At 36.1% G+C, this 12,122-nt stretch overlaps 1 protein-coding gene and 1 long non-coding RNA gene across 2 annotated transcripts; both read right to left on the bottom strand.

The window, feature by feature from the left end:
• Window positions 1–329: 329 nt before the first annotated feature.
• On the bottom strand, window positions 330–937 carry LOC113084851 (uncharacterized). Its single transcript, XR_003283849.1, has 3 exons — window positions 835–937; window positions 702–769; window positions 330–627 (listed from the first exon to the last, which is right to left on the bottom strand). It is a non-coding gene; the product is annotated as an uncharacterized LOC113084851 (long non-coding RNA).
• Window positions 938–6,204: 5,267 nt separating this feature from the next.
• Window positions 6,205–11,653, bottom strand: LOC113084855 (granulins). Its single transcript, XM_026254986.1, has 14 exons — window positions 11,532–11,653; window positions 11,040–11,117; window positions 10,354–10,497; window positions 10,041–10,163; window positions 9,847–9,945; window positions 9,612–9,759; window positions 9,463–9,498; window positions 9,259–9,350; window positions 8,991–9,129; window positions 8,732–8,829; window positions 8,322–8,558; window positions 7,814–8,062; window positions 7,479–7,703; window positions 6,205–7,096 (listed from the first exon to the last, which is right to left on the bottom strand). The coding sequence occupies exons 2-14, from the start codon at window positions 11,040–11,042 to the stop codon at window positions 6,983–6,985; spliced, it is 1,707 nt and encodes a 568-aa protein (XP_026110771.1). The 5' UTR covers window positions 11,043–11,117; window positions 11,532–11,653; the 3' UTR covers window positions 6,205–6,982.
• Between the last annotated feature and the right edge of the window lie 469 nt (window positions 11,654–12,122).

The raw sequence follows: 12,122 nt of genomic DNA, 5'->3' as shown, positions 1-12,122 counted from the left end.
TAACCCTGGCATTTTATTTTATTTTCTATTTTTATTTTCTATTTTTATTCTTTTTTGTGTGTGTGTGTTCATTTTCTGTAATTGTTATTCATGCAATAATAAAAAAAAAAAGTAAAAAAAAAAAAAGTATTGAAATAGCTTTTGTTTTCATGCACAAATTATAATCATGTATTTTATATAAAAGTATTTATATAGTGTATATTATGTATAGCACTGAGGCTAAACAGTGTTGTCTTCTTAACAAAACTATCAACAGTGTACAAAGTAAACCGTAGAATTTTAAACATTATGATAAAGCTTAAAAAAACTGAGAGAATTTTGAAAATGTTTAAATTCAATCAAAAACAAGTTACTACACGAATGAAAATAATGGAATGGGATGCATAAAGCTCAGTTCTTTTTGTTTTGCAATGGTCACTTTTGCTAGAGCGCCACAGTTGAGCAGGTATCTGTATGTTCATCATATTCTTGCAGATCCAGTTTTCCGTCTCTGATCCTCCAATCCCAGCTGGGACTGCTGTCAGGAGCAGGAACACACTGCAACCACATGCCCGACTCGAACACTTCTGTTTCCGGAGACACCAGACGCCCGTCTAGGGTGGCCAAACTGAAGGTCTTCAAAGATATCTGTGATAAAGTAGTAATGCACTGTTTAATCCTTGCTTACCGGAATCTTACTTAAATACATGTCCAATTTTCACCTGTGGCCTCTCTCTGATTTTTAAACTCTCTCCGCTTACATCTTCAACTCATATATCCACGCCAAGTCCTGCACACATACACAAATAAATACTCACAAACACATACATAAGCACCTGAAATGATGAAACTTACCTTCAAAGTAGCAAGACGGCTTCTGATCAGTGTCCACTGACCAATCCACATTGAAACTTTGACCATCTGAGGTACTACAGGAGGAAAAGACCCTCGAGCTTCTGTAACAAGAACATTGGGTTATAATTTGATGTTCTGGCACAATAACCTTCATAAAAGTCATGATTCTGTCTGCAGGTTTACCTCAGCACTAAGACCTTGCTCAGAGTCACAGCGGATGGTGCAAGTGAAAGGTTGCAGTCCATGAGAATCAGGTAAACTTTTTCCTTTTTGATCTGTGGAGAGAGAAAAAAAAATGCATAAAAAGTGCTTCATTCACAAAACTCTGTATCAGAACATTTGAGCTACTACATTTGCTGTTTGATGCATTTCCTAAATAGTTTGAGACACTGTATGCTGCAAAGAAGTATTTAAATCTCGAGCAAAATCTTGTGAAGTTAAGAACCTGTTAAGTACCTAACCCTAAACGTACAGAATCAGATTGGTAAATGGAAATGTCAGTCGAAATAAAGGTTTCAAAAGGGAGTTTTCACAGCATTGCCAATGAAGAACCATTTTAGCTTCCAAAAAGAAACTTTCATTGAACAGTTCTTTTCCTTAGTGTGAAGAACTTTTTTTTTTTAAAAACTAAGAATCTTTTTACAAAATAAAGAACTTTTGTGGAATGAAAATGTTCTATGGATGTTTATGAACTCATAGAACTTGTATTTTTAAGTGTTTTTGATCAAGGATGTTGATCCATGAATATATCTGACATGACAAAATCATGGTCCAAGATAACATTATTTACATATCACTGGTAATGTATGATGGATTTCTCCAATCATTTCATTTGCTTGAATTCATTTTTACTGCCACGCCCCCATCTTGTAACCAATCAAAAACGAATGCATAAACCAAATCCCGCCCTAACTTTTTTTTTTTCAATGTTTCATTTGGATGCATATCAGGAAGACAGGGTTTGCAGTGATGCCATAGACGAACCATTTTTCGTAAAGAGCGAGTGGGATGATGATGCTGATATGAACAGACTAAGAAGAGATAAGATGATCAGCAGGATGGACAGATACTGAAGCGAGGAGGAAAATAATGAGGAGCAAGAATCGTAAAATCGTAAAATTTTTTATTTCAAACATATGTTAAATATACTATATGTTTGGTCTAAATTAAAAATACAAAATTAAAAACTAAAATCGATCAGCTAAAATGCTACAATTGATAAGTTCAGTACATTTATACATTAAATAAAACTATAAAATTAAGATTATCTTAAAAATTAAGTAAGTATCATATAAAGGTTACCTAAATGTAAAAATATGGTAAATGAGCATGAACAATTAAATATACAATATCAGGCAATACATTATTATTTGGCCCAATTTATATACATATATATGTATATCTTGTCAATTGTCAACCTGCATTAATGACTTTAGTCACACACCTGTTTAGGGTGGAACAGAAACCCCTCGTTTACGTTAATTTCCTCTGTGTCTTTCTCTTGCATCACTTCTTTAACCATCTCACAGAAAAGCTCAGAGAAATGTCGGCGGTCCATTTGAGTCACGACACCCCACAGTTCACCTGTATCCCGTCTGGAGCAAAAAGAGCTGGAATCGCGCACAGTGTCTCTGCAAACTACATCCCAGCAGTCAAAGCTGCCCTCAAATCCTGGCACAAACACTTCAGGCCATCCGTCTGGGCATTTATTATCACCGAGAGCCTCTGAACGACAGCCGTCTGAATCCCAGCCGCTGGTTCTTCTGTCTGTGGTACAGTGAGAGTCCCATGATCCCTCAGAGCCCCACTCCGCTTCGGCTGGACTGTAACCCTGCTCGGTTTCTGCTCCGTTCGCTCTCCTTTCCCAGTCTGTAAAATACAAGTCAAGTCAAATTCAAAGTCGTCTAAAGCGTTCAATCTGGACCCTGCAGTCGCCGCTGTAGAGTGTGCAGACATGTATTACTCCAAATCTGAGTCTTCAGATACTTCCTCAAAGCTGTTGCAGACAGATTCAGGGTCTCGTTCAGTTTTGACAAAGGGATTGTGGGTATTACAGTCTCCTGGAGTAGTGACCTCCAGCTTGTGAAGGCAGATACAGGAAACACCAGCATCTTGAGGACATTTCCACAGATGAAGATCTGCTGAGGTCGGGATGAGAACACGGCTTGATCTTTGGAGCATCTTGAGGAGCCGTTTGTCTTCTGGTCTGAAACCACTGGAGAATTTCTTCTTATTCCTGCTCTGTCTTTTCTACACGTCTTCTTTGTTTTCCTCGTGTCTGTAATCTCTGTTCGCTGTTTCCTGTGATGTTTTCTGAAGCGGCAAGCAGTAGATTTCTTCTCTCTTTCTGCATCTGACCTATGAATTACCATAGTAAACAAAGCAGTTTAATAGATCAATTAATTCATAAACCTTTATGTAAATAAGTAAATGGAAAGAATCACGATGTGCAAACCTGCTGCTGATGCACGACTGGATGTTGCTGTCTTCTTTACTTGTAAAGCCAGATGTTTGATTATCAAATCTACGAGCTGCAATGTCTTCTCTATCTATATCTTCCTTTAAACAATGCACATTCTCTCATAAAAAAAATGTCATTAACTGAAAAAAAAAAGTTAAAATAAATAAAGTTAAGATTAACCAAATTAAAGTAATTATTAAATATGCTACCCTGGCAACTAAGTGAAATAAAATAAGTTGTTTTTTAAAAAATGTATAAGATTATAAACTTAAAGTTTTAGAAAATTTTAAAATAAAATAATAATAAAAATGGCAAAATCACATAAAAAATATTCAAACTTGAAAATTAAATTAAACTAAAAATATAAAAATTATCATAATAAAACAAACTTATAAGTTCAAACTGTTGTTTTAAAGTGAATAAATACATTTTTAAAGTACTAAAATTACAACTAAAAGTTAAACTGAAAAAAGTGCAAAATGATAAAGGCATGTAACAAAATTACTCAAATTGAAAATCTTTTTAAAATAAATAAATTCACGTTTTTGGATAATAAAAAAAAATAAATAAAAATATATTATATATATATATATATAAAAATATAAAAAACAGAAATAATACATATTAATATTAATAATAGAAATATAAATAACATCTAATAAAAATGATAAAAGCGCATTAAAAAATTACTCAAATTTTAACTGAAATTAAAGTGAAAACTGAGCACCAAAAAATTATAATTAAAATGGAACATTTAAAAAAAATTGAATCCCAATCCCACGAAATACCCTTGTTATGAAATGCTGACCTGATGAACCTGTAACATCAAGAAATTTTAATCTCCATAAACACCCATAGCCAGCTAAATGATTCTTGTTAGAAAGTTCCTGCAAGAACCACTGAAGAGCTGCAGATCCCTCGCTCTCTTGAACTCGTTAACCTCTCAAGGAGCTGTCCTCTCTCACCCTTCGACACGATGATGTCAGCTGATGATGATGATATTGCAGTGTCTTCTGCATCTGCTCTTGGCTGGAGATCAGGCTCCTCTCCACACTCTGTGTCTGACGCTGAGGTCCGATCGTTCAGGTCAGTCAGTGTGGACACCGCAGTAAGCCTGCTGGAGTCAGTCATGGTCGGTATGGCCATTCCTCTGTCCCTCAGCTGAAAACATCAACAGAAATGCCGCTCAGTAAGAGAACTGGGGCAGATCTCAAGCTTTTGAGGTGAGAGAAACCTCATTTACACACACACTGTGAGATGGTGTGTGTTGACTGGAGAGCAGTTGCTGAGGTGTATTAATAGCAGTGACATTTTGGCTCGTTTGAAGCTGGTTGTCTCCCGCTTCCCTTCAGCTGTCCCGCTCTCTCCCTTTCACACTTTCTCACAGCGGATCGTTTGTCAGAGCATTTTGATTTCCACTGAGTGTTTGCGGTGGTTAAACTTTCAGGAAGTGACCTCAATATAACCACAGATGCTCAGACTGCCTTCATTACACACATCATTCACACTCACTCAACACAACACAACTATTGACACAAAGGTTTGGGATTGGTAAGATTTTATTTTAGTTTAAGTTTACTATCTTATTCATTGAATTTAGTTTATATATTCATATATATATATATATATATATATATATATATATATATATTCATTCAGTAAGAATGATTTACGCTGTTCAAATGTGAATTAAAAATAAAAATGGCTAGGAATGAAAAATGTATTCATAAGCTAAATAGGTACTAAAAAATAAAACAGCACATATTTACTAAAACTTTCTAAAATGACATGCTGAATTTATAAAAAAAAAAAACTAACTCAAAATAATAAATAATTTTATATGAATATAATATATAGAAATGTGTGTATGTATATATATATATATATATATATATATATATATATATATATATATAAACAATTAATGAATTCAAAATTATAAATATATTATATTAGTAATATTAAATAACACTGAAAACGAATACCATTTTTTATTTCAATGAATACTTTTATTCATGCATTAAATGTATCAAAAGTGACAGTAAAGACATTTCTAATGCTACAAAAGATTTCCGTTTCAAATATTTTTTTAAACTTTATATTGATCATAAAGAATCCTTTCCCACTAAAATATGAATGCTTTCTGAAAGATCATGTGACACTGAAGACTTGAGTAATGATGCTGGAAATTCAGCTTTCCATCGCAGGAATTAATGACATTTTAAAAGATATTCAAACAGAAACAGACATTTTAAATAATATTGTGAAATAAAATATTGACAGCTTTTTCTGTATTTGTTTTTTTTATTCATATAAACACAGCATGTAGGTGAGCATGAGGAACTTATCAACCTGAAAATGTTGAATGGTAGTATATATTATTTAGTTTCTATCTATTTTTACAAACCTACTCATTTTAGTTCACCTTACACCAGTGCACTAAAGCTGTTCTGGTCAGGTGTTGTGAAAGTTGTGACACAAAATGTCAACATACCACAAGAAACACCCAAGACGGGCTTCTGGAAATCTGCAAACTTTCTCTAAAGCAATCTTGTTTTCTTCCTGGAGTCGAACACACTCGGCTGATGTTGATATTTTAAGCTCCTGTGTGGTTTCAGCTGAATGGAAACAGTGTTTCAGCCGGTCTGAGTGAGACTCAAACACATGCAGAAGACAAGCTGTGAAACATGACTCCATCACGCAGCAGCCATCTGGAATATCTGCGTCAGCCTCTCGCATTGCTCCATGCATTTACAGGATTACTTAAAAACATTTATCTTTTTAAGAATCTTTTCTCATTTTTATTTGGTTTACCATTTAAAATTCAATGGCATTGAGATGGATCTGCACCATGGAAACCAGACAAGAGTTTAATCAAAACTGTCTAATGAGACATGAATGAGTCAATGTGCCATTTATTTCAAAAGTATTTAATGTCAGTGTTTAATTAACCAACAATAAACAAATCCACTTCAAAAAAACAAAACTGGTCACAGGTAAATCAACAAGATTCGTTTCACCCTTCAGTAAATATTAAAATAAACAAAAAGCACCAACAGCAATTGAGGATGACACTTTAATATGAAGGCTTAGAAGCAATGGAAAAAGCAAACAAACAAAGTTGAATGAACCCTTCATGCAACAGCCTCCAAGTAAATTATAGACGTAGAGGGTTGGCGAGATCCATTAATTCATTGTTCCAATCAGGTTTAGAGTATGAACAAACACTGAAAATAAAGGGTCACATTTATTTTGTGGTTCAGCTGTAGGTTTAGTTCAATGGAGATACATTCGGTTTTGAATCCCAGTAGCATTTCTCACTTATGGGTTGTTTGTGTCATTATAATCACTGTAATGCAATTTAAAATAGCAAATAAACATCTTACTAACATTTATGATATTATAATGTGTCATTTAGCCTCCAATTATCACTTACGTTTTGGGCAAATCACTTCTAAAGTCTCTCAGTGTATCCTGCCTAAATATAAGATTCAGCACATTTTTATTCCAGTAAAAACACTAAACAAAAAAAAACAAGCTAGATTCATAGTCCCCTGTCTAGAGATTGACTCTTAGAAACAATGCTTTATGCAACATGTAGCGAGTCGGAGCGCTAGAGTGTGTGCGTTTATGTATGTAGATTTGTATTATGGGAATGTAGCTCAGTGTCAGTTTGTGATTCTTCATTTAAAGAGCATTTTCCCACCACATGGATGTGGAGGCTTTAGTGCAGCCTTGGACTTTTGGGTCACATTTGTATCCCACAGGGCAACAGTGCTTCATGTTTTCACAGCAGACTGCCTACGAATAAAAAGAGAGCAACAATCGGTTTAGTGTTTGCATGTTTTAGTCAAAACGTATCAGTAGTAATGATTTTACATATAATTGTATGCAGTATTCTGTAAACACAAATAAATAGTGGAAAATTCCAAAAAAAGTGGAAAAAGCCAAAAAAAAAAAAAAAAAAAACAGGTTATGTTAAATTTATGCAAACAAGTCAATGAATACACAGAAACAATCAGTAAACACAAGGAAAAAATAAAAAAAATTATATATATTTTTTTTTTTTCCCAGTGAAAGTGATACTTCCTTTAGCAGGCACCACTAATAATAATGCAGACATTAGAAAGAGAAAAATAAAATGACCCAAATATCTCTAAGTGGCAGCCCTGATTTCGGTTACCTCTTTATATGGGCAGCAGGCCCATGTGGAGTCTGGTAGTCTACAGCAGCTCTGTGTCTTTGAGCAGCGTGTGGATGCATCACACAGCACCTCCTCTTCTGAACGCGTGTCAGTGTGTGTCTGAGGAACACTGTGCAAACCGGACGCTTTTACACAGGTCCCAAATTCGAGGTCGCAGGTATAGCCCTGTGGACAGCAGTGCTCGTGATCCTCACAACACACCGCCTGCAGACAGAAAACACACCCCGAGCGACTCAAAACAAATTCAGAAAAACCATCCACAAGAACAGAGCGAGACCCGTAACTGCATTAAATAAAAATAAAAAAAGACTCACCTTGACAAGAGGGCAACAGCCCCACTGCCCTGTGGGTAATTTACAACAGGTAGAACCAGATGCACAGCTGGTCGTCGAGTCGCACTTCACATCTTCAGCTCCAAACGTCACCTCGGACCCCTTCAGGACCCTGGCCTCTTGTTTTGTGAACCAAGGGATCTCATGGTAAACTTTAGAGCAAGACGTTTTCTTCTCATTGCATGTGTAGCCTTTAGGACAGCAGTGATCTCCATCCTTACAACACACCGCCTTCAAAGAGAGGATAGGACAGAGCGTGAGAACTGCATTCATAATGGAGCACTATAAACTCCCTACTACTGCTTTGCATGTAAAACAATACTCATTAGGCACCAAAAATGGGAATGTGCTACATTGTTACATGTTTTATTCAGCAGTTATCATCTGATTAAAATACACACTATAAAAAATAAAAAAAAACCATAAAAAAAAAAAATCCAGTTTTACCAATAAGCATGTTTGTTAAAATGACAATGAAAAAAGTATTTACTTGTGGCAGAGGGCAGCAGCCCCATTTTCCAGATGAGAGTCTGCAGCAGGTGGAACCATCAGGGCATGAAGACGTCTCATCACATTTCTGAATGGATGAAGCTATTGGAAAGCTGGACACCTTTGCCATCCAGGGTACAGACTCTGAAAGGTCAGCAGGGTCATCACAGGTGCCCGCTGCGAGGTTACACACCGTATCTTCTGGGCAGCAGTGGGTATGGTCCTCACAACACACCGCCTGGAGAGGAGGACAACATTACTCCAAACACTATTTTAAGGTTTCCCTCCTATAATAAATGGAAGATTTGAGCTCAAGAATGTTTGTTGGGGGCTGGGTCTTCACATGCATTAATGACACTGGGCCACAATCAACCCGAAACGGTTTTAAAATAAAGCTGACAGCTTGAATACCTTTGGTAAAGGGCAGCAAGCCCAGGTGCCATCTTGTCTTTTACAGCAGGTGGTATCACTGGCGCACGCTACCGTTTCATTACAGGGAACTACCGTTTCTGCAGACAGAAAGAGCAATAAAAAGAGGGGAGTAATGCATATTCTATGTATTGAACCAAGCGGGCAAAACTTTACATTTCAACACAGATGATGGATGCCATATTACAGAATGGTTGGCGCTTTAATTGCACAAAGATAAAAACAAATGGGTGTTGTTTACCTTTCTGCTTCAGGGAACTGGCTGGGATCTTAGTGGCCATTTTTACCATGGCGCCATTGGCTGACACACACTTACTATGAGCAAGGTCACAAGTTGTGGCCTCTGGGCAGCAGTGCACATGATCAGAACAACACACAGCCTAAAGTAATAAAAAAAAAAAAAGGTTTTCAATTCACTCTTACAGTGAGCAAAGTGCATGCAAACCACAGGGTAACCATAAGATACAAACCTAAAGAAAAATGATTAAAAATATACATGTATGAAGCACCTTTGGCATCGGGCAGCATCCGTAACTTCCGGTATCTAGTTTACAGCATGTGGTATCATCCGGACATGTGGAAATCTCATCTGGACAGATCACTGCTCACATAAACACACAGAACCCACAGGTGTCAGTTTCAACAAAGAAACTTGATGAATAATGAATAGAAGTCAATAATACATAAAGTAGGGCTCATGGATCAAAACTTACAATCTCTAATATGACTGGAGTCTTTAGGTGGAGATACTGCAATTACATAAATACAACAACATACATTACCAACAACAAACTTTTAAAAGTTCCCATATGGAAGACAATGTGCATGATAAAGCATAATGCAAACTGTGAAACGGTCTTACCTGCTTTCCTCTCTGGTGTCCTGCGACGGGCAGCGAACTTCCTCCAGAGTGGGGAGGGTCCGTATGTTGCAGACACACACTTTGAATGGATGAGGTCACATGTAGTTCCCTGAGGACAGCAGTGTTGCTTATCTTCACAGCACACAGCCTAAACACACGAAGAAAGAAAAGACGAGTGTAAACACTACCATGCACATGTAACAACGTTTGTGTTCAAACAGGTTAGATACAGTACATCCTTCAAAGGACAGCAGCCCCAGCTCCCATCAGGCATCTGGCAGCAGGTGGTGTCATCAGGACACTCAGAGAACTGATCTGGACAAATTACTGCTTGCTAAAAAAAAAAAAAAAAAGGGGCAAGATTGTTGCAATGCTGAATATTTGATCTAGGCTTATCTGGATTTGTGGCTGTGCAGGTATGCGTGTTACCTGCTTTGTGGTGACTTTTTCCACCCAGTCTAAAACGTGTGTCTTGTTCACACACTTGGAGTGTACCAAGTCGCACAGAGTGCCCTGATAACAGCAATGCAAGTGATCGGAGCAGCACTCTGCCTGCAAACACACATACAAACACGAGTCATTAGAAATGAACAAGCACGGCGTTTAAAGAGCTTAGAGGAACAGTTCAGTAAAAAAATAATTAATAAATAATTTTTTCATTGTAAAAATAATTCACAATATTACCGTTTTTAATCGTATATTTAATTAAAGAAATGCAGCCTTGTTGCACAATCTCTCTTACGTTGGGTAGTGGGCAGCAGCCGTATCCTCCTGATGGCATTTGACAACAGGTGTTTCCATCTTCACACATCCCTCCATCAGGACAAATCAGAGCGCCACACACATTCAGACACCCACATAAAAACACGAGGACAACCGCAAGCACCTGAAAAACAAGTAATGGGTGTGAACTGAACTGGTTGTTTGACGGTTTTCATTTGCTGTGATCAAAAGATACAGCCGTATAGTAGCAAAGAACTTCAGAAGCCCAAGCTACAACGGTTTGCAAACACTTTAAATATATATATAATATAAATCTGTTTAAGTTATGATACATGGAGATCACGGAGGAATGTCTGGTAGAACTGGATGAAAATGGAATTTCCCTTGCTTTTTTTAAAACATTGTCTACTTCTGTGTGTCTTAGTCTGTTGACCTGCAGACATAAATGGATTGCAGCATTTGAACAAATAGTTTCTTCAAAAGATGCACATTTCTGAACATGTCAATTTATTGAGCAATTCAAAAATAAACACTGCTGACAATCTCATGATATATTGAACTCAAGCCTGTTTGATGAACAACTGCTTCAGCAGAATTTTGACTTGAAGAACGGGGTTAACATGGTAAAAGCACTGTTTGATTTCATATATTGTTTGCAGTGCAGGCTTGTATCACAAGTGAAGAAATAATCAGCAAACTACTCACCATTCTGTGTGTGATTGTTGATCCACAAAACTAACGCTTTAAATTTCCAGCTGCAAACCCATGAAAGACTTTCTTGAGCTGTAACACAAAACATACACGCACACAATAAAATAAGTAAATTAATTAATAAATACATAAATAATGAAAAAAAATTAACATTGAATAAATACAATTATTTGTGGACTATATCACTTTGTGGCATCGATCAACGTAAAAAAAAAACCTAGTTGATCACATTTATTCTTAATTTATAAAACCTGACAAGTGTATATCCACGAATGTCTTGTAATCGTGCAAAGCTTCGTTTTGTGTTAAATAAACAGTTAATATAGGCAAGAAGTCTGTTTTCTTTTTATCGATGATTGAAACCGCTTCTTGTTAATCAGATTTCTGTCATGTAACGTTTCCGACGGAAGCGTGTGACCGAAACCCTAAACAAAGACCTGTTTTATTACAAACAGGATGACATTAGTATAAAGAGAAAGAACTTACCGTGTTTTCACGATACCAGTGAAGATATCAGAGTAAAACTGGAACCGGTGAAGTGGATATATAACACTGCCCTCTGCTTCGACTTTTATTTGTCTTGCATTTTATCACGTGACCTGAGCGAGTCATGTGACACTCAATGAATCAGGCTTGTTTGTTTTCCTTTTTATTATTATTATTATTATTAAACATATTAACTTGAACGCCAACAGAGATGTAAATTAAGTCTAAAATGACAAATAGTTATGAAACAATAAATATGAAGAAAAAATTAAAACGTAAAATATATTTCTAACCTGAATATATAACTAATGATAAAATTAATAACAATATTATGCTCTAACCTGATGTCAGTTTTTACATGTATACACAGAACTGCACTACAGTTTAAAATCATTTATATAAAAAATGGTTTGGAGCCATACTATTTTATTTAATGTATGTTTATCTTTTCTATTAATTTTAATAAACCCAGGATGTCTGATGTTGGCTGGTTCAGAAAAGTAACCACTGAAAACTAACATTATTCCATAAATATTGTTCTTATATAAGTGAATCTCACAAAAACTGTCAAGACATGCCCAAAAACAACAT

This window comes from Carassius auratus, unplaced genomic scaffold, assembly GCF_003368295.1.
Source record: "Carassius auratus strain Wakin unplaced genomic scaffold, ASM336829v1 scaf_tig00040743, whole genome shotgun sequence".
In the NCBI taxonomy this organism is placed as follows: domain Eukaryota; kingdom Metazoa; phylum Chordata; class Actinopteri; order Cypriniformes; family Cyprinidae; genus Carassius; species Carassius auratus.
This window is presented reverse-complemented; position numbering and strand designations above follow the sequence as displayed.